This window comes from Nomascus leucogenys, chromosome 9 (genome assembly GCF_006542625.1).
Source record: "Nomascus leucogenys isolate Asia chromosome 9, Asia_NLE_v1, whole genome shotgun sequence".
NCBI classification, from domain to species: Eukaryota; Metazoa; Chordata; class Mammalia; order Primates; family Hylobatidae; genus Nomascus; species Nomascus leucogenys.
This window is the reverse complement of record NC_044389.1, coordinates 98,433,899-98,458,798: the sequence shown is the minus strand read 5'-3', so window position 1 is coordinate 98,458,798 and position 24,900 is coordinate 98,433,899. Positions and strand designations below refer to the sequence as shown.

The 24,900-nt window shown below is 43.1% G+C and overlaps 2 protein-coding genes across 2 annotated transcripts in view; both read right to left on the bottom strand.

Annotated features, from left to right (window-relative positions):
* Nucleotides 1-3,513, bottom strand: part of RSU1 (Ras suppressor protein 1) — a 221,137-nt gene extending 217,624 nt beyond the window's left edge. Inside the window, exons 1-2 of the mRNA XM_030819247.1 lie at nt 3,291-3,513; nt 2,937-3,048 (exon numbers count right to left, since the gene is read on the bottom strand). Of these exons, the coding sequence (XP_030675107.1) occupies nt 2,937-3,045 (109 nt within the window). The 5' untranslated portion in view covers nt 3,046-3,048; nt 3,291-3,513. The remainder of the gene's footprint in view (nt 1-2,936; nt 3,049-3,290) is intronic.
* A 6,444-nt stretch (nt 3,514-9,957) lies between these two features.
* Nucleotides 9,958-24,900, bottom strand: part of CUBN (cubilin) — a 301,694-nt gene continuing 286,751 nt past the window's right edge. Inside the window, exons 63-67 of the mRNA XM_003257683.2 lie at nt 22,234-22,381; nt 21,000-21,181; nt 17,249-17,414; nt 14,812-15,047; nt 9,958-11,044 (exon numbers count right to left, since the gene is read on the bottom strand). Of these exons, the coding sequence (XP_003257731.2) occupies nt 10,937-11,044; nt 14,812-15,047; nt 17,249-17,414; nt 21,000-21,181; nt 22,234-22,381 (840 nt within the window). The 3' untranslated portion in view covers nt 9,958-10,936. The remainder of the gene's footprint in view (nt 11,045-14,811; nt 15,048-17,248; nt 17,415-20,999; nt 21,182-22,233; nt 22,382-24,900) is intronic.

Here is a 24,900-nt window from a genome sequence, read left to right as displayed (position 1 = left end):
CTCTTGAGAAATTAAAGTAAGAATAATAAAGGGAAAGCTTGAGATGCAAGGAACAGCTATTCTCTGTACATACAAGTTAACTGTTCCCTGTGTTTAAGCTGGATACTTATAAAACTTCCTGGTTACAGCTAAAATTTTATCAGTAAAGAAACATGGAGGTTGGGTGTGGTAGCTCACATCTGTAATGCCAGCACTTTAGGAGGCCAAGATAGGGGCAGTCCTTGAGCCCAGGAGTTTGAGGCCAGCCTGGGCAGCATAGCAAGACCCCATCTCTACAAAAAAATAAAAAATAAAACCATTAGCCAGGCGTGGTGGTGTCTATCTATAGTCCCAGCTACTCGGGAGGCTGAGGTGGGAGGATTGCTTGAGCCTGGGAGGTTGAGGCCACAGTGAGCTGTGACTGCACCACTGCATTCCAGCCTAGGTGACAGAGCAAGACCCTGTTTTCAGGAACAACAACAAAAAATTCTTACACTTATAATTAACGTAGCCATGTGAAGTATTTTCATACTTGTATATATTAAGCACTGTGTCACTGTGTGTGCACTGCTGAGAAGTGAGCCCTGGTGGAAGCTCCGAAGAGCATCCTGGAACCCCCTAGGTTCCGAGGAGTCCTGAGGTCAGGGAGTTTGCAGAGAGCAGCCCTGGGTCAACGCTACAGAAGCCAGAGGAGGTGGAATCTGGAAATCTCCAAATTCACTTCCACCCAACTTTCCAAAAAGTACTATTATCCTTTGTTAGCTACTTTTTTAGGAAAATTTAAGAATGATCTCGCTTTTCACCACCCAGTGTTGTACCAGAAATATATTTCAGGAAGCAAGTGGCTATCTTTCCTTCCTTAATAAAAGCCAAGGCTTCAAAGAGATAACGGAGCTGAACCGAAATAGCTAAGCCATTCTCCCCATTTATAAATATTACATAAAGTCTCCTCTTCAAAAGTCGAAGGGTTTAAAGCTCCTCTGCTGAAAGCAGCCTCTCTTCTACCCGGTGAGAATGAGTGCTGGAGGGAGAAAAGCCGTGCGGCCAAGGGTCCCGCTATGCATCATCTTCCCCTATCCCCTGCTCTTTCTCCTCTGTATCAACAGTGCCCCCAGTAATGACCATGGTCATGGCAGAACCGGGCAGGGGCAGCAAGGGGCACACCCAGATATCCAATTCCAGAGGCATCTGCTCAAGTTGCTGACAGCAAGGACCCTTACGGAATGCAAGAGACCGACACACACCAAGCCTGAGAGGCTAACTAGCACACAACCTAAGTTTAATGGCACGTATTTTCATAAAGCCTACGAAACGCAAATCTACGTTTCCTCCCTTTTCCTTCTGCCAAGACATATCAACAGCATCAATTCCAACCTCTGTACCAGGCAGGTTTTCAAACCGTGAAAACCATGAATTCACAGTAAACCTGACTCTGCCGTTCTCTCCATGCCTAAATGGCTATCCATCACCTTTCAGGGTCTCCTGAACAGCTCCCTTCTTCTCTCGTCACATCCTGAACCTGATATCCCAAACTCATCATTTCTTTCATTTTCTTCATTCCTCAACTATTTTTGAGCAGCTACTGTGCTCCAGGCACTATTATTAAAAAAAAATGCAAGCATGAATATTGCACAGCTTTTGTCTTCCCAATGTCCCGGCGGAGAAGAGAGACTTCTAGATTAAAAAAGAAAAAATCAGTACGATCCTATGTGACAGGAGTCACAAAGCAATACACACGACCACCTTCACAGAGGAGGGAAGGGCTATCTCAGCTTGGTGCAGACGGATAAGGTTTTGCACAGGTGGTAATGTCTAAGCTGACTCTTAGAAGTAAAAGGATTTCAGGTGCAAAAGACTGAGAAAGAGGGAAAACAATTCGTAAAGGCACGAAGATCTGAACGAGTAGGCTCTGGTCCAGGAAGGGCAATAGGTTCAGAATGGCTGGAATGCCAGCTGCATGGAAGGGTAAGGTTGGGTTCAGATTCAGAAAGGCCTTGTACATCACGCCAAGAAACCTGGAGCATTACCGTCGATAATGGACAACCTGGAGAAGGGCAGAGAAGCTTTAAACCAAAGCCACGTCAGCCTGAAGAACTGCTTTAGCTCACTTATCACAGATTTTTCAAATATTAGAATTAGTAGCCAACATCTAAAAATTAGCAAATTTCACATAAAAATATAGAATCTTGGCTCCTTTAATAATCTGGCACACTAGGCCAACATTCCTATGGTGACATGTGTCTGAGTAGCAGGTGCAGCAGCTGGCCCTTTCAGGTGGGACACCTATCACCTAGTTCATAACCTCCCCTGACCGCCCTCGCTTGGAGGCACGTGAACTTGCAATCCCTGATTTTAAGGGAGAGGGTAACACCACAGACCGGGGTTACAGGAAAATAACGATAAAAGTGACCCAGTGATTAAACTGGGCAGTGAAACTGAAGGCAAGAGGGCAAGTTAGGAGGATTTCACCACAGCATGAGGAGGTGACAAAAGCCTGAACCAAGTTCGGAGAATACTCAGAAGAATGTAAAGATTCAAGAAACGCTTAAAATGCTCCAGGCACAAGAATGCTTATTAATCATGGAACTTTTCTGTGTCATTTGTTCATGGACAAAGACTGTATTAGGAGACAGGAAGAAGGACTCAAAATTAATTTTCAATTTATAATTAAAGTGGCTATTAAGCAAACTATGTGGAAAATCCACCTCAATGCCATACAGCAGAGACAACCGATGAGGCACAGCTGTCTGTGTGATTCTCATCGTGGACTCTCAGGATCGTTTTCCAGGTGCAAATGCTACTGCAAACCCTCTGCGCGAAGCCCCTGACAAGTGATGTTTACAAGCAGGGGCTGGGGTCTAAACCAGTACAATCGCTCACAGCAGGACCAGCAGTGAACTGGCAAACTTAGAAAACCTTCCAGCTCATCCACGGGAGGGTCCTGCCCGAGAACTCACACAGGCCGTTGACATCCAGCATGTTGGAGATGCCCCGGTCACTCATGTCCACTTCGGGCTGGTTCTTCTCCCGGCTCTCCTCCACCAACTTCTTCAGAGACTTGGACATGGTCTGCACCAAACAACAACAAAGCACGTGGGCGATGACAGCAAGTGCGGGGGCGGAAAGGAAAGAGGCCTTCGCTGCCACTCTGGGGCTTCCCCAGGGTTGGAGCGGGTGGGCGTCTGATGGCGTCCCAGGGGCTGGTCCGGGTGCGGGGAGAGGATGGGGTAGGGCAGGGGAGTGGGAAGTGTTCAGCCGCGCTGCGGCCACGCAGCGAGAAGCAACCCAAGTGCAACGCCGCACACACTCACCACGGAAGGTAGCCCTTAAGAGGGTGGGCGTGCAACCACAGGCTTCGGCAGGACGCACTCCGGCTGCCCTCACTCCCTGCAACACCGGCACTGAACAGGGAACACGCCCTGTCTCGGCGCCCCGCGCAGGCGCACATAGCGCCGCTGCCAGCTCCACGCCCGACCCTACCCATATTAGGAGAACAGCTCTCTAGACGTGGCTCCAGGGCCAGGCTCCGCCCTTAAAAGTCTGTGGAAGAGGCTGGCCAATGACGTTCGTTATTCGGCTTCGAGACCCCGCCTCACGCTGAGGATAGTTTATCCCCGTGGCGTCCACCCCGAGGTTTGGGACGCTGAATGGGCCGAAGTTGGCGCGAGCGCACTAGACTTGGCGCAAGCTCAGTTGATGGGTCGAAGCCCAGAGGGCTGTGGGCGGAAGCAGGGAAGTTTGTGGCGTGACTGCGTAAGGGAGGGTGGTGGCTGAAGGTGGTGACTGAGGGTGGGTGTTGCGAAAGCTGGAAGTAAATTGCTTCCGAATGTTTCGCTTCTGTAATAGCCGCTCCACTCGCCAGAAGTTGCTACCCTGAGCCCGTCTCCACAATGTGCCTCTGAGGGACCTTGTGGGGCACGCAGCTTCCCGCCCTATTAAGAGCTTCTCCAGGCAGGGATTCCGGCGGGGTCTGCGTTTCCCCAGCGCCCCGCTGGAAATCTTTTTTGACAGGTTTCTAAGGCTGGCTTTTAGCCCTGACCCTTTTGCTCTTGAGCAGCAGGAACTACCCTCAGGGCTAGAAGCTACAAGTAAAACCCTACTATTAAGTCATTTGAAAACACCACTAAAGCGATGTGTCTTTCCCAGCTAGGACTTTTACATCTGTGAAACATGACGTTCTGGCTTCCAGAAATCTCCCGCTTTCTCTCCCAAAAGCAACCAAATTTTAAATTCTAGCGAAACTGCTGCCCTCTGCCTCCCTATTTCCTGACCCAGTCTCAGTCACCCAGCAATATCCTGTGCTTCTCTCACCGAAAACCCTGTCCTGAGAGAGTGTTTCATACTATGGAATAAAGATTGGCACCAGACACTTTTCTCCTATTGGTCACCTAAATTGATGATAGACGGATACCACACATATGCATTTATATATTGTAGATTGTAGCAGGGATCAAAGCCTTAAGGAGATGTGGTAAAATAATTTAATTATAGCTCCGAACCAATTGGATAAAAAAAGGATCTGCACTCTTAAATTTGAAAGCAGGTATTTCTTGCTTAAAAAACATTCCAGATGAGTTATTCCTGCATTAGTCTTCTTTGATCTGGAACCGTCCTTGACTTTTATGTTTATTGAACTAGACATTATTTAAGAATACAGACCAGGTATTGTGTGGAATATCCTTTAAAGTAAGTTTGATGTTCCCTTTCAGGTTATGAATTTTTGGAGAAACACCACTAAAGCGATGTGTCTTTTCAGTGCATGATATCAAGGTACAGATGGCATCTGTTTCTCCCAGTATAGGTGATGTTCACTTACGTAATGTAGTGTCTGCCAGGTTTCTTCACCATAAAGTTACTATTTTTTTCTTTATGATTAAAAATAATGCTGGGGAGGAGGTGCTACTTGATTACACCCCATTCCTCATCTAATTTTTACCCACAAGTTTTATCATCCACTGATGATTTTCTGACTTCATAATTTCATCTATACGTATTAGTTGGTAATCTCCTAATACATTTATTTCTTGAATCATTAACTCTTTTAAAGCAAAAGTCCTGTTTTGAAGCAATCAGAATTTTTCTTATTCCATCAATTTCTAATAGTGAATCTTGCCTATGTAGGCTGAAGACATATAGTACCTGTGTTAGTCGGCTAGGGCTGTCGTAACAATATACCACAGCCTGGATGGCTTAAACGACAGAAATTTCTCACAATCCTGGAAGTTCTAGATCAAGGTGCCAGCAGATTTGATTTATCCTGTGGCCTCTCCCCTGCCTTGTGGATGACTGTCTTCTCTTGGTGTCCCTCCAGGGCATTTATGCAGTCACACCCTTGGTGTCTCTTCTTCTTCTAAGGACACCAGTCCTATTGGTCCGCCGGCCTATAATAACACCCTGCATTTGTTTCTTGAATGTACTCTCTTCTCAAGTATCGCCGACGATAATAGTTTTTAAACTTCTCTTCTGTTCACTCAATTATGTTTCTTCAAGGGTCCATTCTTGTGTGTATTTATCTAGTCTTTCCCCTAGAAAAGAAAGATTCTTCCCCTCTCTGGTGATGGATTCTTGGTTGTCCTTTTGAGTTCAAGTGTGAAGATCTGAACTGGTTTTTCTAGATAGCTGGAGTGGCCTCTTGTTTGTGTGTATTGTTTTCCTCCTAGATCCCTAGACTGATAGTTGAATTTCTTTAGAGGCAAGAACCCAGTGTTATGCCTGCAGGTCATCACCCAGCTACCTTTGCAGGTGGAGGGAAATGGTGGATTGTGAGTGCCAGTTAGAGCAACTCCGTGACTTTGGTTTTAGCCGCTCACACTGCACCTGCCAGCCCCACGTACAGGTAACACCTGGAACACAGAGTCCCAGCCCTCCTGCATGTCTCTCTCGAAGTTATTTTGAGCTACATGCCTCCATTCACTCCTGTTTCATAGGAATTTGTTTTCACTCCCGTTTGAGATAGGAAGAACCCAACTGTTTTTGCTACTCTCACTGGCTCAACACTTCTGACACCAGAGAATTCCCCCACACATGAAACAGTTCTCCACAGACATCAGCTCGGTGTCTTATAGTTTAACTTAATTCTGATGCTGTCCACCTCAACTTACAGTCACATTCCACAAGTTAAGGGTTCATTTCCACAAGACTTTAGGTTGACTGTCACCTACACTTCTGACTGACCAGCTATAAATCAGGGTTCCCACACCCCCTTCTCGGGTTTGATTAATTTGCTAGGATGATGGTTAGCCTGTCCGGGGTCCTGATTGCTAGCAGTGAAACTTCATGGTGACACAATTTGGAATCAGGAAACTTATCCCTTGGTCACTAGATCTGGGAAGCTGGCTGAATGTATGTTTCACCAGATAAGAATATTAAGGTTTTTGCCTCAGAACTGGCTCAGGAAATCAAGCAAGATGGAGCTGGGAAGTGTGCTTTGTGAAGTCAGGAGACATCAGCTGATAGTCTTGCACGGCTGTCTTGTTCTCTGCTTTATCCTCAGTGCGCTTAGTACATGCCACATAGCTGATGCTCAATAAACATTTGGAAACAAGTGAATTAAATGTAAATCAGAACCAGAGGATATACGATGGGTCTTACTAATGAGAGTAGAGTCGACTCTTTTGTCCTTCTTCCAGCTGAATTACTCAAAAACTGAATTACTCAATAACTACTTCCCTTTGCTATACACGAAAATGTCATTCTCCCAAGCCTGACCATCCCTAACCCACTATAAAAACCACTGCTTATTTCCTAGATGCCTAGCCTGGAAGATTTTGTAAAGCTTCATTCTGTCTTTTTTCTGTATTTTTAATTTTAAAATTACATAATATTGACCATACTTTCCTCAATTTCAGGTACACACCTCCCGGATATTCCAATATGCCTCCTAGAAAAGCATGCCCTTCTGAGTGAAATGATACCGTTACTCTAATGATGCAGTCCATGATCAAAGCATCATTTTTTTGACGGTAACATCATGTTAATCTTGCTTTCAGAAAAGTACTATGTCATTTCATGTTATTGTTAAACTTTCCCTGTATTCTGTACCTTTGCAATTCATTTTTTGATAAAAGAGGAAGATCTTATATCTGTCACATTTCATCTGTTACAATTGGCCCATTGTTCTAGCTTATCAAGACCTTTTGGATTTGATAGTGTTATTTATCTCATTCACCGTCCTTGTCACCCATAAAGTTGATATATCTATCCATAATACAAAAAGGGAGCAGGAATTTTTGTTGTTGTTGTTTGTTTTTTTTTGAGATGGAGTCTCACTCTGTAACCCACACTGGAGTGCGGTGGTGCGATGTTGGCTCGCTGAAACCTTCACATCCCAGCTTTGAGCAATTCTCCTCCCTCAGCCTCCCAAGTAGCTGAATTTTTAAGGTGAGAGTATTTTGTTTATGTGACTCCATACTCTGTCCAGAAATAATTTCTCTGGCATTTGAGTATTACAGTAAGATGAAGTAATACATTCCTCAGCTTCTTTCATTCACACAGTCTCTTGTTAATAACCCTTGATTTTGCATAATTAACATAAAGCAAATCTCCTTTGTAAAGGCTTCCGCTTTTCTAGAGGCACTGAAAAACTTTATAAAAGCTTTGAATTTTCTTATGAAAAGGAAGCTAATAACTACTTCAGTTACATGTCTGGCAGCATTGGAGTTAAGGACGTGCTACTGAACTTTCTACTTCTTGTTAACTGGCAAACCGTATTGTTTATTTATAACTTAATATATTGTGTTAAGGAATAGGCAATGGTGGTGCTTATGGAAACTTGTACTCTTGAGCGTAAATATATAATGGAGTTTGGATATTTGTCCCTGCTCAGATCTCATGTTGAGTTATAACACCCAATGTTGGAGATGGGCCTGGTGGGTGGTGTTTAGATCGTGGGGGTGGATCCCTCATGAATAGCTTGGGCCATTCCCTTGGTGATAAGTGAGCTCTTGCTCTGAGTTCACATGAGATCTAGTCACTTAAAAGCGTGTGGCACCTGCCCCGTACTCTCGCTGTCTTGCTCTTGCTTTCACCATGTGACATGCCTGTTTCCCCTTTGCCTTCTTCCATAATTATAAGCTTCCTGAGGCTGCCCCAGAAGCCAAGCAGATGTCAGCAGCATGTTTCCTATAAAGCCTGCAGAACTGTAAGCAGATTAAACCTCTTTTCTTTATAAATTACCCAGTCTTAGGTATTTCTTTATAGCAATGCAAGAATGATCTAATACAGAAAATTGGTACCAAGAGTAGGGTTTTGTTATAAAAATACCTGAAAATGTGGAATTGACTTTGGAAAAAGGTAACGGGTAGAGGTTGGGAGAGTTTGGAAGGCTCAGAAGACAGAAAGATGAGGGAAAATTTGGAACTTCTTAGAGAGTGTTTAAAGGTGCGACTAAAATTCTGATAGTGATATGGATAATGAAGTCCAGGCTGCCAAGGTCTTCGATGGTAATGAGAAACTTAGTGGGAAATGGAGCAAAGGTGACACATATTATGCCTTAGCAAAGAGCTTGGCTGCATTCTGTCCATGCCCTAGGGATCTGCAGAAATTTGAACTAAAGAGTGGCAACCTGGGGTATATGGTGGAAAAAATTTCTAAGCAGCAAAGTGTTCAAGATTTGGGCTGGCTGCTTCTAATAGCATGTGCTCAAATGTGGAAGCAAAGAAATGACTTCAAATTGGAATTTATATTAAAAAGGAAGGCAGCGTGTAAAACTTTGGAAAATTTACAGCCTGGCCATATGGCAGAGAAAGAAAAAGTTTTTTCAGGAGAGGAATTCAAGCAGTCTGTGGAGCATCCACTTTCTGGAGATATTTGCCTAACTAAAATTCAACTGCTAATATCCGAGATAATGGAGAAAAGGCCCCAAAGGCATTTCAGAAACCTTTGCTGAAACCCCTCCCATCACAGGCCCAGAGGCCTAGGAGGAAAGAATGACTTCATGGGCCAGGCCCAGGGCCCTGCTTCCCTACACAGGCTCAAGACAGGGCTCCCCACACCCTGGTCACTCCAGCTCCAGCTGTGGCTCAAAGGGGCCCAGGTACAGCTTGGGCTTCCACTTTGGAGAATGAAAGCCATAAGCCTTGGCAGCTTCCACGGGGTGTTAAACCTGCAGGCAAACACAGTACAAGAGTGGTAGATTCTCGGCAGCTTCTGCCTAGATTTTGGAGGCGGTATGGAAAAGCCTGGGTTTTCAGGAAGCAGCCTTCTGCAGGGGCAGAATCCTCACAGAGAACCTCTACTAGGGCAGTGTAGCAGGAAAATGCAGGGTTGGAGGCCCCACACTGAGTTCCTGCTGGGGCACTGCCTAGTGGAGCTGTGTGAAGAGGGCCACCATTCTATAAGAGAGTGGAGAATACTCAGAGAAATTAAATAACCAGGAGAGTACAGGGTCCTGGGGATAAATGAAGAAAAGGTCCAGCGTGGCCAGGAAAAACAGAAGTTTGAGGCAAATGGGAGGTAAATAGAGAATTCAGAGGTTACAGCAAATTTCTCTGTAGTTAAGGCAAGGTCTTTGGAGAAGCTCAGATTGACCTAGGGGCATGGCAAAAGGTAAACATAGGTGAGACTTGGGCCTGGCTTTGGAGGAGTGTGGGAAAAACAGGTACATCTGTATGGTAGCGAGGTGAGTCATACTACTACTAATTGACATAGAAGCTAGCATTTACTGATTACTTAATATGCACCAGGTATTGTTCTGAGTCTTTACACATATATATTTAATTATTGCAACCCTGTGAGACAGGTAAAATAATCCCCTTATACAAATGAAGAAACTGAGCACAGAGAGAATTTGTAAGCACTTAACAAGTACAGTTAAAATTCAAACTCCGGCAGCTTGGCTCCAGAACTGAAGCTCTGGAAGATTCATATATATATATTGAATTCTTTGCCAAAATGTAAAAATTAAACTTGAAAATTTATATATGCCCCATAGTGAAAGACTGAGTTTTAATAAGTCAAAAAATTAATGCAGCATAATTTTGTATAATTCAGTAATGTTTATTATGCCTAACTGAACATTCACAGGAAATTTATGCTTCTATATTATCATTAACTTTTATTGTTCTTGTTGTCATTTTTGAGATAAGGTCTCAGTCTGTCACCCAGGCTGGAGTACAGTGGTTAATTCACAGGGTTTCACTGCAGCCTTAACCTGCTGGGCTCAAGTGATCCTCCTGCTTCAACCTCCTGTGCATGCCACCATGCCTGGCTAATTTTTTGATTTTTTTGTAGAAATAAGGTCTCACTTTGTTGCCCAGGCTGGTCTCGAACTCCTAGGTTCAAGCGATCCTCCCACCATGGCCTCCCAACGTGCTGGGATTATGGGTATGAGCCACTGCCCCTGGCTATTATTATTAACTTTTAAAAATGTATATCACATATGCCATAATCATTTCCAACTCTTTCAAAGTTTTTTTAAATTTCAGCTCAAAATATTAGAATGAAATGCACACTCAAGACTAAAGAAGCTATATTCTATGTTCGAGAAAATGTACAAATATTGATTTTTTTTTTTTTTTTTGAGATGGAGTCTCGCTCTGTCGCCCAGGCTGGAGTGCAGTAGTGTGATCTCACCTCACTGCGACCTCTGCATCCTGGGTTCAAGCAATTCTCCTGCCTCAGCCTCTCAAGTAGCTGGGATTACAGGCACCCACCACGCCATGCCTGGCTAATTTTTATATTTTTAGTAGAGACCAGGTTTCACCATGTTGGCCAGGCTAGTCTCAAACTCCTGACCTCAGGTGATCCACCTGCCTCGGCCTCCCAAGGTGCTGAGAATACAGGGGCGTGAGCCACCACGCCTGGCCTACAAATATTGATTCTATCCATGGTTTGGTGAAAACCATAAAAGTTCAGCTTATTCTCTGTGGCATCAGCAGGGCTTATGTATAAAGATGGCAGAGTCCTGTCCAGCGTGCTGCAGAGGGAAAGTGCTGAGTGAACATCAGTTGTTACCCACTTAGCTGTCCCAAGTTAATCGGAATGCGGATGGATGCCGTGCATAATCAGCGTGAAATTTTATGAAGACCTGATTTGAGGAAGCCACGAAGGGAGCTATGCTTGTGTCCTAAAATTGAAAAACAAAAAGGAGTATCAAATTATATCTTTCACATATTTGAATGTTTTTCTAGAAATGTTAGGTTAGTAACAAAGTACCACATAAAGAAACTTTATAGTATTTATGGTGAACCTGCATATATTTCTTGAAGTAACCTTGCAAAGAATGAATGCAAATGCTTTACAAAGGAATATTTCTGGGCGTGGGGAGTTGAGGGAAAATTGGGAAGGACTGCTAATGGGTACAGGGTTTCTTTTGGGGGGTAATGAAAGTGTCCCAAAATTGGCTGTGCTGATAATGGCCACACAGCTCTGTGAATCTACTAAAAACCACTGAATTGTATACTTTAAGGAGATGAATTGGATGGTATGTAAATTATATCTCAATAAAACTGTTATCAAAAAACTTGAACTTATTCAAGTTCTTACTGCAAATTTAATTTTTCTGAAACAAATGTATGTAATTAAAATGATCATATTAAGTAAAATATAGTATTTTCATTCTCAATGTTTATAGTTTCCTCTTGAGATTTGTTTTCATATACTTCTGTGGAACAGTGTGTGTTTGTGTGTGTGTTGAGGGGATAGATGGGTCCCCGTTGTCTCTCACTTTCTAGTCATTCATTTGGCAAAGATTGATCAAGGCACTGCCACGCTGCAGGTATTAAGAAGACATTAAAAAATGAGCAAAACAGGCAACAAGCCCTGCTCTCATGATGCTTACATGACTGCCTTCTCCTGCCTCAGCCCTACCCCGAGTCATCAAAACACAGGCTTATTTCCAAGATACTCACTCTAGTGAGTGTAGATTTTTTTTCTGTAAGAAATACATCAAGGAATATACAATATTTTTATTCCTATGCACATCTACTTTTTACTTCCATTTTAATCTGCTTCCAAATTTCAATAACTTCTTTTATATTGGCAAACTAGTATGTCAACAGATGGTCAACAGAAGTTTTAGAATCTCCTTTGATTCTCCTTGTTTGTCCCATTATTCTTTCATTTGCTAGATGTTCATTTTCTGTAGCTGCAAGGGATATAGGATTTCCCTGCGAACAATGGTATTCACCGTAATATAAAATATCTCCAAATCAGGGTTTGTGTTTATATTAGCAAAATAAGGAACTACCTCTGTATGTACATTGTATGTATTTAAATACTGTATGTATATAAATATTACAAGTTTAACAAACATATTTAAGGAGTATACATACAAAAGTATACAACTTTCATATGTATGTAAATATGCATGTAAATATGTATGTATGTAACATGTAAAAGTTGTATGTATGTAAACATTAGCAAAGTATTACAACTTACAAAAAGTATGTAAATATTAGCAAAATCAGAGCTACCTCTGTACTTCATGTTTTATACTTATGTTTTACATTTTTTCATTTGTTTAATATTGATAAAGTGTTAAAGAAATCAGTGGTACCGTTAAGAAAAAACCAATTACACATGAAATTATATCCACTTTTATAAAAAAATGTAAAACTGGGAAAATACTGTAAACACCAACAGTTAAAAAAATTGATGTATCTCGCTATATACTTCAACTTAACGTGGCATTGGATTAAATGGCCGTCACTTCTCTCAGTGACTTGTTCAGTATAAACCTGGACTCAGTTTATACAAGTCCAGGATATACTTGTTCTTTCCACCTTATGGGAGTGTCACTGTGGGGATCAAATGGGGTTGTATGTTTGCAAGCCACTGAAAACCAATGCCCACAAAAAAACCCTACCAATATAAAGTCATGGTATTGTTAAAATTGTCTCTTTTCCTCCCTTTTGAAATGCTTGTAAATTTCAATTCAATGTCTAATTGCTGAGTAGCTTCTAAATCTGATGTGTGGCACATTTACTGGGGTCTCTCTCTCTGTGGGCCTTCTGTGCATCACCGTGATACAGTGTCTGCTGGTCCTGCGATTACCATTTCTCACCAAGTAATGTAACTATGTGTATAAAGATATCATTACCAAAAAGTTTGTTAAGTGTTGTCTGTAGTTGCAAAAAGTTCAAGAGACCTAAATGTCCACTTAGAGGGGCTTCATTAAATAAATTAGGCCACACTCATGCAATGGAATACTCTCCAAAACTTAAATATGACGCACCAGTGTTTTTATTGACATAAGATACTAATGATATATTGGTAAGTAGAAAAAAACACACCATCAAACAGTAAAAAATACGCATGTAAAAATATATGCAAATATATTCAAAGAAAGGTGTTAATATATGAGAATGCCCAGGTTTTAGAAAAATTAGACTATTTTCTGATACTTCTGAAAACAGCATTTATCAATTTTATAAATAGTAAGTTATATTTTAAAAACCATCTCGATTTCCAGCTGATACAGTTCTCTGTCTAGTTTGATTACAAAGTCTAAATGATTAAAGGGCAGAAAAATCAGAAACAGATACCCACTTGCCAACAGCCAATTTTCCCTTACTTACTCTCTTGTTTTTTGAGATGGAGTCTGGCTCTGTCACCCAGGCTGGACTGGAGTGGTGCCATCTCGGCTCACTGCAACCTCCGCCTACCCGGCTCAAGCAATTCTTTTCCCTCAGCCTCCAGAGTAGCTGGGATTACAGGCGTGTGCCACTATACCAGCTAATTTTTGTATTTTTAGTAGAGACGGGGTTTCCCCATGTTGGCCAGTCTAGTCTCAAACTTCTGAGCTCAAGTGATCCACCTGCCTGGGCCTCCCAAAGTGTTGGGATTACAGGTGTGAGCCCTTACTCTCTTTAAGTATCTACTTGCACGTCAAATGAGAGGATTGTAAGCACTGATGCCTGCAATATTGAATCAATGTCAGATTCTGAGTTGTTGTTTAGGGAAGATATCAGAGCTTTACAAAAACAAATTATCAGTCACCATTTCTTCAAAGAATTCCTGCAATTTTCAGCAAGAAGTAGATAAAACAGAGCCAGGTGTCCAAATATTCTATAGTTCTATTTATGCAGAAATAAACATGGGTATTCAACCCTAGGCAGTGCACTGACGTCACAGAGGGAGCTTTTTTAAAAAAACAGCATGCTGTGACTCCTCCCTGGGAAATCCCGAATTCAGTGGGTTTCGGTGGGAACTGGAAGTCTGATATAAGTAACTCCACAGGTGATTCTGACGCAGAGCCGATTTTGGTAACTCTTAATAGTAATTTAATGCAATGCCCACCAGATGGCACTCATGCTCCCAGAATAGAAAGGCAAGTCGGAAAACTGCTGAATTTGTTACAGGCTGTGCTTCCTACTCTGCAAGTGTCTGCCTTTAAAAGTCTACACTAGGCCAGGGCCGGTGGCTCACGCGTGTAATCCCAGCACTTTCGGAGGCTGAAGCGGGTGGATCACCTGAGGTCAGGAGTTCGAGACCAGCCTGGTCAACATGGCAAAACCCCGTTTCTACTAAAAGTACAAAAATTAGCTGAGTGTGGTGGTGGGCACCTGTAATCCCAGCTACTCAGGAGGCTGAGGCAGGAGAATTGCTTGAACCCAGGAGGCATAATCCCAGCTACTCAGGAGGCTGAGGCAGGAGAATTGCTTGAACCCAGGAGGCGTAATCCCAGCTACTCAAGAGGCTGAGGCAGGAGAATTGCTTGAACCTGGGAGGCGGAGGTTGCAGTGAGTTGAGATCGCACGCACTACTGCACTCCAGCCTGGGCAACAAGAGCGAGATTCCGTCTCAAAAAAAAAAAAAAAAAGTCTACACTAAGTGACTCTTATTATTGTCTAAAAATAACAAATGGGAATATAAAATGTTTGTTTTACTCACGCCTCCGCAGTATGGTCCAGAGGATGGAGAGCTGGCATTGGGCCCATCGTAGAGTGTGAGATAGTTCTGGACACAGTCTCCTGGGTCGTCAATGCTGATGAAGTAGAAGTTGACGGTGACAAGCCTTCCAGCAGGAGCAAGGAGGGCCCACTCGCAGTGCGTGTTGTTTGGGTATGTGCCTGGATAGCCGGGGCTGGTGAATGAGCCTCTGTCTCCATAAAGAGTTCCACCACATCCTGCAAGGAAAACAGGACAGGAAGTTTGATTCAACAATGTATAGGCCGTCCAGTCTGGCTTGTTAGGCAATAAGACTTTATTTTCTTAAGGTGCTGAGACTCTGCAAGAATAATGGAGGCAGAAACCCCTTTTCCTGTTCCTCTTATTTGGGCTACACCCTTTCTCCTCTCTTCCCCTCTCTTCCCACCGCCACCTCCACGTCTTCCATCCTCCACACACGTGCCTTTGCCTGCATATCACAACCCAGGGACAACTTCCTCCAGGACCATACTTTGAAAATTGGGGGTTGAGAGCAGAATGGAAAAAAAAAATTGATAAAGTAACTGTGGGAGAAAATCAACTTGTTGTCTGTGTGCTTTCGATGGTGTGGAGATCTTTGCATGCCCAGAGTTGATGCTAGTGACGTGAGTGAAGTAAAATCAGAAATAAAATTCAGCGCTAACCCAAGAGGGAGTGTGTTATTGTAGGTGATGGCAGGAATGACTTCATTATAAAAGTGACTTTACCAGGCTAATAACTGACATACTTAAGGTCAAATACTTCAAGTTTTGGTGTCAATTTGTTCAATTTGTTAATCTGTATATGAAGGCTGTCATGATTTAGACTATATATCTGTGGAGATCCAGGTCATCTCTGGGACAGGAAGAAGCTGGCTGGCATAGTTACAGAGCACGTGGCTGGGCCTCTGACCACCGAGGTCTAATCCCACCTCCACCTCAGTCTAGTGGAGCATTTTGGGCAACTCATTAATCTTGGTGGGTTTGTTTGTTTGTTTGTTTTTGTGAGATGGAGTCTTGCTCTGTCACCCAGGCTGGAGTGCAGTGGCACAATCTTGGCTCACTGCAAGTTCCGCCTCCTGGGTTCATGGTGGGTTTTGTGTTTTTTTGTTTTTTTGTTTTTTTTTGAGATGGAGTCTTGCTCTGTCACCCAGGCTGGAGTGCAGTGGTGTGATCTCGGCTCACTGCAGCCTCCATCTCCCAAGTTCAAGTGATTCTCCGGTCTCAGCCTCCTGAGTAGCTGGGATTACAGGCATGTGCCACTATACCCAGTTAATTTTTGTATTTTTAGTGGAGATGGGGTTTCACCATGTGGGCCACACTGGTCTGGAACTCCTGACCTCAGGTGATTCACCCACCTTGGTCTCCCAGGGATTATAGGTGTGAGCCACAGCACCTAGCTTAATCTTGGTGTTTTATTTGCTCGTTGATAAAATTTAAGCATTAGAGGTCATCTTTAAGCTTCCTTTGGGTGTCAAGATTCCGTTACCCATGATTGTCTTAATAGAACACTTTTCTTAAGATACTTAAAGTGAATTCTGTTTACCTTTCTTATTTTGAAGGTATTTTGGTATTTTGGGACATTTTATAAAGGTATTCCTCCTCTCTTGAATTAAATGTATTGACATGACCTAAATTTTCTTTAGTTGTTTGATAAATAGCCAGCCAAAAATGTGAGAAGATACTTACTACCCTAAAAAAAGCAATTTCTCTCCAGGACTGCCAAGAAATGTCAGGGCCTGCGAGAAGCACAACCACTCATATATATGCCAGAATGTGTTCATAAGTTGGATTTTTGGTAAAATTTTTCTTTAAATTCTCAAAGAACTTCCTTAATGGTCAAGCCAAAAGTCAAAAAGTCTAACAAAATTTAATTTACCAAGGAATTTTTGAATCTTTCTACCTTACCTTATATATGCTTTATATGAATATATATTCCTTTATAAACAGAAATAATGAATAAATGCAGAATTTAAAGTAATCTGGCCGGGCGCGGTGGCTTATGCCTGTAATCCCAGCACTTTGGGAGGCTGACACGGGTGGATCACCTGAGTTCAGGAGTTTGAGACCAGCCTGGCTAATATGGGGAAACACTGTCTCTACTAAAAATACAAAAATCAGCTGGGCATGGTGGTGCATGCCTGTAATCTCAGCTACTTGGGAGGCTGAGATAGGAGAATCATTTGAACCCTGGAGGTGGAGGTTGCAGTGAGCCAATATCCCACCATTGCACTCCAGCCTGGGTGACACAGCGAGACTCCATTTCAAAAAAAAGTAATCTGTACTTTCATTGTTAAAATCTCTATTCTTAACATAATCAGGTACACAGGTAGCTAAAAATATAAGGTTACTTTGCCTTTTACTATTAGACACCTCATGGTTTTTCTCACAGTGCTTTCCCGTACAAAGTGCAAATGTCTTACCAGAGGGTGACGAAGTCCAGATGATTTCATATCCATGATCTGAAGTTACACTATCACTCTTAAATCGTAGGTATAGTTCATTATTTTGAGAGAAGACAGGGTTTGGCAGCAGAGTTCCACAGTACTTGCCCAGTAATGGTGAATTGCTGTTACTTCCATTTCTCACCTTTAGGAAGGAGTCATTCGTTATTAACCTTACACTTTCTTCTCTAAGGTATATACATTAAAGTGGGAGACAATTTGAATGATGACATTGTTCGGAAAAGCTTTGTCTTTGTATACAGTTAAGAATGAAGGGTTTTCTGAAAATACATGCAGAAGTCACCTTCACTTGCAAAGGGGAAAAATGTTCCACGTGTAGATCAAAAACCAGTATCTGTTAACCTACAGCAATTAAAACACCAGGCAGCTTTTTTATACCATAGTTTGTGCTGTGATCCTGCAGCCTTTGCTTATGGGGAAACATTTTGGAGAATGTAGATAAAGTGAATTTTTAAAAGGTGGAGATGGGTGGGGGCAATGTTGCCTGCTGTGTTTCCAGTCAACTATTATACGTTTTTCATTGTGTGTGTGTGTGTGTGTGTGTGTGTGTGTGTGTGTGCGCACGTGTTTCCCATTGAAAATTACTTGGCTGTAAAGAGGCTATGAAAAAATACAATGCAAAGTATAATAAAGTTCAGAAGGAAAGGAATTTCTATATGGGCAAAGGACAGAATTATAAATCTATACAATGTCTGTTGTTAAATGTGTTTTACAACACATTCCGAGGCCTTGTTGCTTTTTTGTTTCAACTCATTTTTAAGTAGACACATATAAAAACAGGAGATGAGTCGGTGTTTTATGGGGAGAGAGAACCACACTGTGAACTGAACCCCTTTCTGTCCCCCAGCCTGGCTCCTACCCTGCATTCACAACCAGCCCTGCTTCCGGGAGGGCTCTTGATGCTTCTTAGGGAAACGTTATGCAGGCAATGTATGTTGGAACCAGCCTGACATGCGGAAATGCTGATTTTACTGATCTATGTATTCAAAATATTGGAAGTTCCTCTGTTCCCTTTACAATTCCATAGTTTAAACTGTGGTTAATTGCTGGTATCTTAAGTCACAGAGTTAAGACATCTTGCTGGGCTGTGTTGATCGGATGAGATTCCTTTTAGGTCTATGTAGTAACCCATGGGAGAGAATAATGCCTTTCTAGTGCTTTGGGGATGATTCTGCTAAGTGTTTAAACAAAGTAGCCTTGCCATGACAGAGTAGCCAGTCACCCACTAGTAGATGGGAGGGCTGCCACAGCCAGCACCACGCTCTTGAGTTTGGGCGTTTTTCCCTCAGGGTCCTCTTTTAAAATGCCGTTGCTCTGAGAGGAGCAGCAAGATACCAATTTCCACTGACACTGCTGACAACTTGTCTTACTCACTTTCCTCTCCTAGGAGGAATGGGGCCACCGAGAGCAGTGGGCATCTCTGGGACATCAGGGGATCCTGAAAGGGGAGGCGAAGGCATGAAAACAGATTCCAAGCATCGTCTAGAGCTCGGCCCTCGCTTGGTAGTAACACAGTCAGAATCCTCAGTCAAACATTTCCGTTCCCACCGCAGTTCACAAAAACGGAATGCTGAGGCTTCCTGGTACAGCTGCCAAGAAACTATGCCCACAGTCTTCCCACTGAGAGCCAGACGGAGCTACATTTTACAGGCCTAAGCAGTGGTTTCCTTTCATTGCTTATGGGACAGGAAGTTTCAGATCCATTCTGTGGAGTAATGAAGGACAGCTAGGAGGAGGAATTCTCGCTCTCCACGGCCGGAAAGCAAGGCTTTGCTTCCCAGCATCTATCAGGCAAATGGCAAATGTTGACTCTGATCAATAATGGTCCATTCAAGCTGGAGTGAGTTAAGAGTTAGTTGCACTGTGACTCCAACCTAACGGGATTATTCTCTATTTCCTCCAGATCCCACTCCCCTCATTCTTTCTGCTTTACACTTCATATAAATATTTGGATCTCCATGGTGGGGGGGGGTACACAGGTCCAAGTTGAATAACCTGACCGGCACAAAGAATAACTGTATTTGCCTCTTCATTTCCTCCCTGCTATATACATCTTTCGGTCTCCTGCCGTGGCGAGTATTCCTTTAGAAAAGGCATGAGCTTCCTCCAAGTGTTATTTATGGTGCTATATGTTAAGGCTATTGATTAATAAAGGATTTAGATGAATTCCAAAGGGGGGAGCTTTCCAGGATGATAAAACTCCGCATCAGGAATCATGTTGAAGCTAAACCCATATGCAAAGACCATGTGCCAGAACACCCTTCCTGGCCAGGCCGGGCAGAAGGTGCCAGCAGCCCTAGAAGCCAAATCAGATGAGGGGGGTTGCAGGGGAGAAAAGAAAGAAAAGAAAGAAAGAAGGCCCTTGGTACTAAGAAGCAGAAGATGTTTTGTTGGGAACAAAGGCTGAAGCTACCAAGAAACTAGCAGCTGAGCAGAGGCCCTCTGGAAAGAATCCTCTCACAGAAGGAAAGGAGCCCGCTGCAGACACCGGTAGATTTGTTTATGCTGCGAAGGTCAAATCCTCTTGGGCAGCTTATTTTGAATGAAGACCTGATTAAAGAGGCAGTGAGAAAAATAAAAAATACAACTCCAGATCAGGGGTAGAGGAACAAGCACACTTTTTGGAAACTTTACTGAAGACTCTTGTACGGTGAAACAAAGCCAATTTAGAGACGGTCAGGATGAGGTTTAGATTTAAACTCCACTCACAGAGGAACTCAGCATCTTTATGCTTTTGGCTCTTAGGTTCCACCTAAGTATATTTCCTAAGGATGAATGCATTTTCAACAGAACTTGCAAAGCTCACAACCCCGTGAGCTCTGGGGTTTTTCTGGCAAAACACAGGTGCTGAGTTCCAGTGAGTTCCACACACTGGGTCCGCATCAGATGAGGCTTATTCAGACTATCTCCTGCCTATGAGTGATGATGTTCATGTTCCATCTCATATGCCCAATGCAGGCGATGGGGCAGAAAGAGCACAGAGGGAGCTCATCAGGTGCACTGGAGGACCCCAAAGGTTCAGGCCCACGAGGCGCGTGGCTCTGCCTGCTCCAGGTGCAAGGGGGGCTTCTCTCTCAGTGTGTCCTGGGGTGGGAGTGGAGGGTGGGTGGGTGGAGGATGGGCAAACAGCGAAGTCACTTCTGTGCCCAAATTCAAGCTCTGGAGTTGTGGTGGAGAAAGGACAGAGCACACCTCCTGCGACCAGGGAGCACTTATTCAAGGAAACACTTGTCTTTAGAGGATGTTGACGATGCCCCAAACTTACTGTAGCTGCCAGGGAAATTAGGTGAGCTATTTAGTATCATTCAGTTTCATTTTACAGAATCAGCATGTTGTCCTTAGACTTCCCTCTGATCCTTTTAGGTCTCGACTTACATATTGCCCTCTTGAGCCTTCTAGTTCCCAGACTGAGTTAGGGACCCCTACCCATGCTGGACTCATTTAGTCCTTTCCACTTTGTGTTGTAATTGGCTATACCCCATCTGTCCTTCCCGTCAGACTAGGAGTCTCCTGAGGGCCCTGAGGTTCCCAATTTCCAGTGTTTGGACTGGTGCTCCATAAATGTTTAGGGAATGAAACGGTAATGAATAAATTAATGAAACAAATAAGAATCATATAGTATTAGCAGCACTAGAGAAAAGGTGTAAAATCTTAAGTGATCCACCATCTTTTAAATAATTCATTCAAATGATATTCAAATGCATGTTACCTCCAAGAAATCGTTTCTGCATTCAACTGAGTTCTCGATGCCAAATGAATGAAAAAAGAGGGAAATGGTGTGGTTCTGGGGGGCCGTGAGAGTAACGGTGCAATCCATGTCATTGTCATAGTTATCTGGCCATCCAGGGCTCCTCAGTTTGCCAAATGCCTTGTGATAGTCTCTGTTGCAATCTTAGAGGAAAAATATGCATAATTAATGTATGCATTCCAATATTTAGTGCTCTTTAAACTTCACAGGAATTATTCAAAAAGATCATTATATTTGATAAACTTTAGAAAAAAGTAATCCAGCTTCTTCGTTTACCTTTAAGATAATTGAGACCCTGAGCAGTGAAGTGAATTGCTCAAGCAGCACACACAGGTGCAATGTAGCAGCTCATTCACACAAACATCCCTATGGGAAGCATGACACAGGAGGCTTCTCCTTTAAAGACGAATACTCGAGCATCCTTTGAACTTTTCTGATCACATTGAGGTGGAAGTGGCTAGCATTCAGACTCCCTTTTCGAGAAGGACGCTACCTCCAAGACAGAGTTTTGCACAAGGATTTTAAATCCATTGTTGAGTTATTTGTGGCAAATCATTCTTTACCTTTTTTTTTTTTTTTTTTGGTAAAAAAATACCAAAAGTACTTTTGTTTGTTTTAACCAAAGGAAGCTTTCATTTGAGTCAATTCAAAATAAGTACTAAATAAAGTGTTCTGTGAAAATAAACTTTTCAGTGACAGTAATCAGGTAACCCTTTCAAGGCTTTTTGATTTTTACAAAACAATATTCTAAGATTTTAAATTTTGTGAAAATACTAAAAACCTCTGAAATATAAACTTTAAATGGGTAAATTGTATGATATGAGAATTATATTTTGATAAAGCTTTTGTAAATAAATATGTATATTTCTTGTAAATAAAAATGTATATTCAATGTGGTTAAGTGGATAATTAAAAAGATAACTGGCATATTTTTAAAATCAACTACATATACTTTGAAGAAAATGCTAGCATTTTAACTATCTTGTTTAGTATTATATTCTCTTTATCTCTTTAGAAACCAACTTTAGTAATTTGCTAAATTGGGCCTGGGTTCTAGTTAAGAGAGGGGCGTGGTTTTTGTTAACAAATCCTAATTTACTCACAGGAGTCAATTCTAGAAATAGTTGTAATTATTCTAGGAATAATTGTAATGATGGCAGCTTTTCTGAATAAAAGATGAAGTTCCAGGGCTCACCTGCGATCTGATAGGTGAAACTCATTCTAGAGTTTCTGTTTACAACTCCAGATTTGAAAATGACAATTGCAGTACTCATAGAAGAGTAAAACACTGGCACAGCTGAAGCATTTCTGCCACAGAACTGAATTCTTGAATTTCCATGACCCTGAAATGAAATGGGAGCCAAATCATGTTAGATTTAGTTTTAGAAGAGAACAGGCCATAACAGAAATTAGACTGCATATAAAAGTCTGGCTTAAATATTTAGCCATGGAAACCAGCTCTGTTGTTGGAAGTGCTCTGCAAGAAGACTCACGTTGGCCTTGGAATTGATGCAAGTTGCACCTTCCCAGAGGGGCAGGAGGAAGGGAGGCAAAGTTTCTGCTGAAACCACAGACACTTCCCCGCTGAAAACAAGACCCCTCCCCTCTCATGTGACTTCCTAGCTGAGGCCTGTGCCATTACTCTGAGGACCACAAGGCTGTTTGAGAGCTCACTGGACCTCTCCTCCTGGAGCTTCTGCCATTGTCTTGAGCTCCATGGGACTAACAATCACCATCGCCCTGATCCAGCCCTTGCTACCCCTTAGCAAATCTAATCAGAGCCTTTGGTTCCACTGTACATCCCCCAAGCCAGCTGGGGCCTGTCATGAGGTACCGGTTCCCCTTTGTAACACTAGGGCAGCCCTCATCACCTCTCAAAAGCTTGGAGTAAATGCAGTCGAACACCCATCAGTTCTTGGTAAAAACAAGTTGAACCAAAGTCAGGGTATTTGCAGCCTCCCTGTCACAGGAATGTCTCTAATATCTGCAGTCCTTAAGAACCTACTGAAAGACCTCACCCGTCTCTGCTTGCAAAACTCCTGTAACTGCTCAGGGCTTCCACCCCTCCTCCCCACTGTCTCCTGCTCTTGGTCCTTGTCTAACTTCGCTGTATCCTGTGAACTTGAACTGCACTGTCAGTCATTCTCGTATACATCCCCCCCCCTCCGCCTTTCCACTTTGTGGCCTTAGCAAAACCTGGTTCTCCAGCAGCCTCCTGGTAGAGGCTGTTCTTTCCCCATGCTCCACAGTTCATTGAGTGGGAAGGGTGGGGGGGCCAGCTTTGGGGGAAGGGAGGGATGCTCCACATTCCTCACTGCAGCTTCCATCCTCACCTCAAAGCTGGTTCTCCTTCGAGGGTCTCTACGTCTGACCAAAGATATTCTCACCATTCTCATCACTCTCATTTACTTTTCTCCCAGTTACTTCCCTTCATTTATGAAAGACTTGAGGTGTCTCAGCTCATAGTCATCTCCTGCCCCCGACTTCCTTTCTGAACCCTTTAGAGGTTTCTATGTTTTTATAGACAAGCCATTAAACACCCTCACTTTGTATTTCTTAACCCCAGGGCCTTCCATCTCTGCATCTCCGTTCATCTCCAATGCCAGCTAACCACTGAACATCCTCTGTAACCATCCTACACATCATTCCTTCATGATCTGCCAATTAGGACTGCTCTGTCTACTCTTGGATACCCTGAGAATCCCAGTTTCTCCCAGCTCATCCATCAATGTTTGTCTTTCCTCCCTACCTACCCAGTCTGAAACCCTTGATTGCTTCCTGTATTCATTCAGTGGAAAACATTATTCAGTCATGACAAACACCGGGTCTTACTCGAGGCTGCTCCATCTGCTGTTATGTTTCAGCCGGTGCCTCGTGCCCTGAAAGTGCCATTTTGTGCCCCACTGAGGGGTCCACCCTGATCCCCATTGTCTTAGCTTCGTGAAGCCGGGGGAAATTGAAAGAGCTTTCACCCAAAGGGCCTTGTTCCACTTGGCTGTAAGTCCTCTAGGGTACCACTGGGTAATAGGGATTTTGTCCCGAAAACCATTACCAAAGGAATGACGATAATCTAGCATCTTGTCCACCTTGGGAGCTCATCTCAGCGTCTATGCTTTGCACAAAACTGAGCAAGTCCAGGGCCTATTCAGCTGCCAGCATATCTCACACCTCTCCACACTGGAGTCAGACAAACTAGACTTTTCTTTCCCCAGCAAGACCATGTGAGAAGCAGGGGACCACAGATTTATAATGAAGGGGACCCTGAAAACTCAGAAGACAACAGATGCTCTACTAGTCCAGCATATGGGGCTTTGACCATGACATTTTACTGGAATGAACTGGGGAAGGTTAATTGCTCCCCAAACTGCAGAAAGACAATCCAGGTATTCTCAGATGTTCTCCCAGTATCCATCCTCAGTTCATGGCCAATCCCTTTACATATTTTCCCCAGATAATCTCATTCTTCTCATTTTTCAATTACCTATCATGATAATCATGATGCACAAAAATCTTTGGGCCTTCGGTCAACATCCCATTTTGTGTCCAACTGTCTCCTCAACATCTTATACCAGAGGAAATTCAGACTCAGCATTTTTTAAAACTCAAAATGGATTTTGTTGTTGTTGTTGAGACAAAGTCTCACTCTGTCGCCCAGGCTGGAGTGTAGTGGCGCGATCTTGGCTCACCACAACCTCTGCCTCCCAGGTTCAAGCAATTCTCCTGCCTCAGCCTCCTGAGTAGCTGGGATTACAGGCGCGCACCACTGCACCCAGCTAATTTTTTGTATTTTCAGTAGAGGCGGGGTTTTACCACGTTGGCCAGGCTGATCTTGAACTCCTGACCTCAGGTAATCCACCAGCCT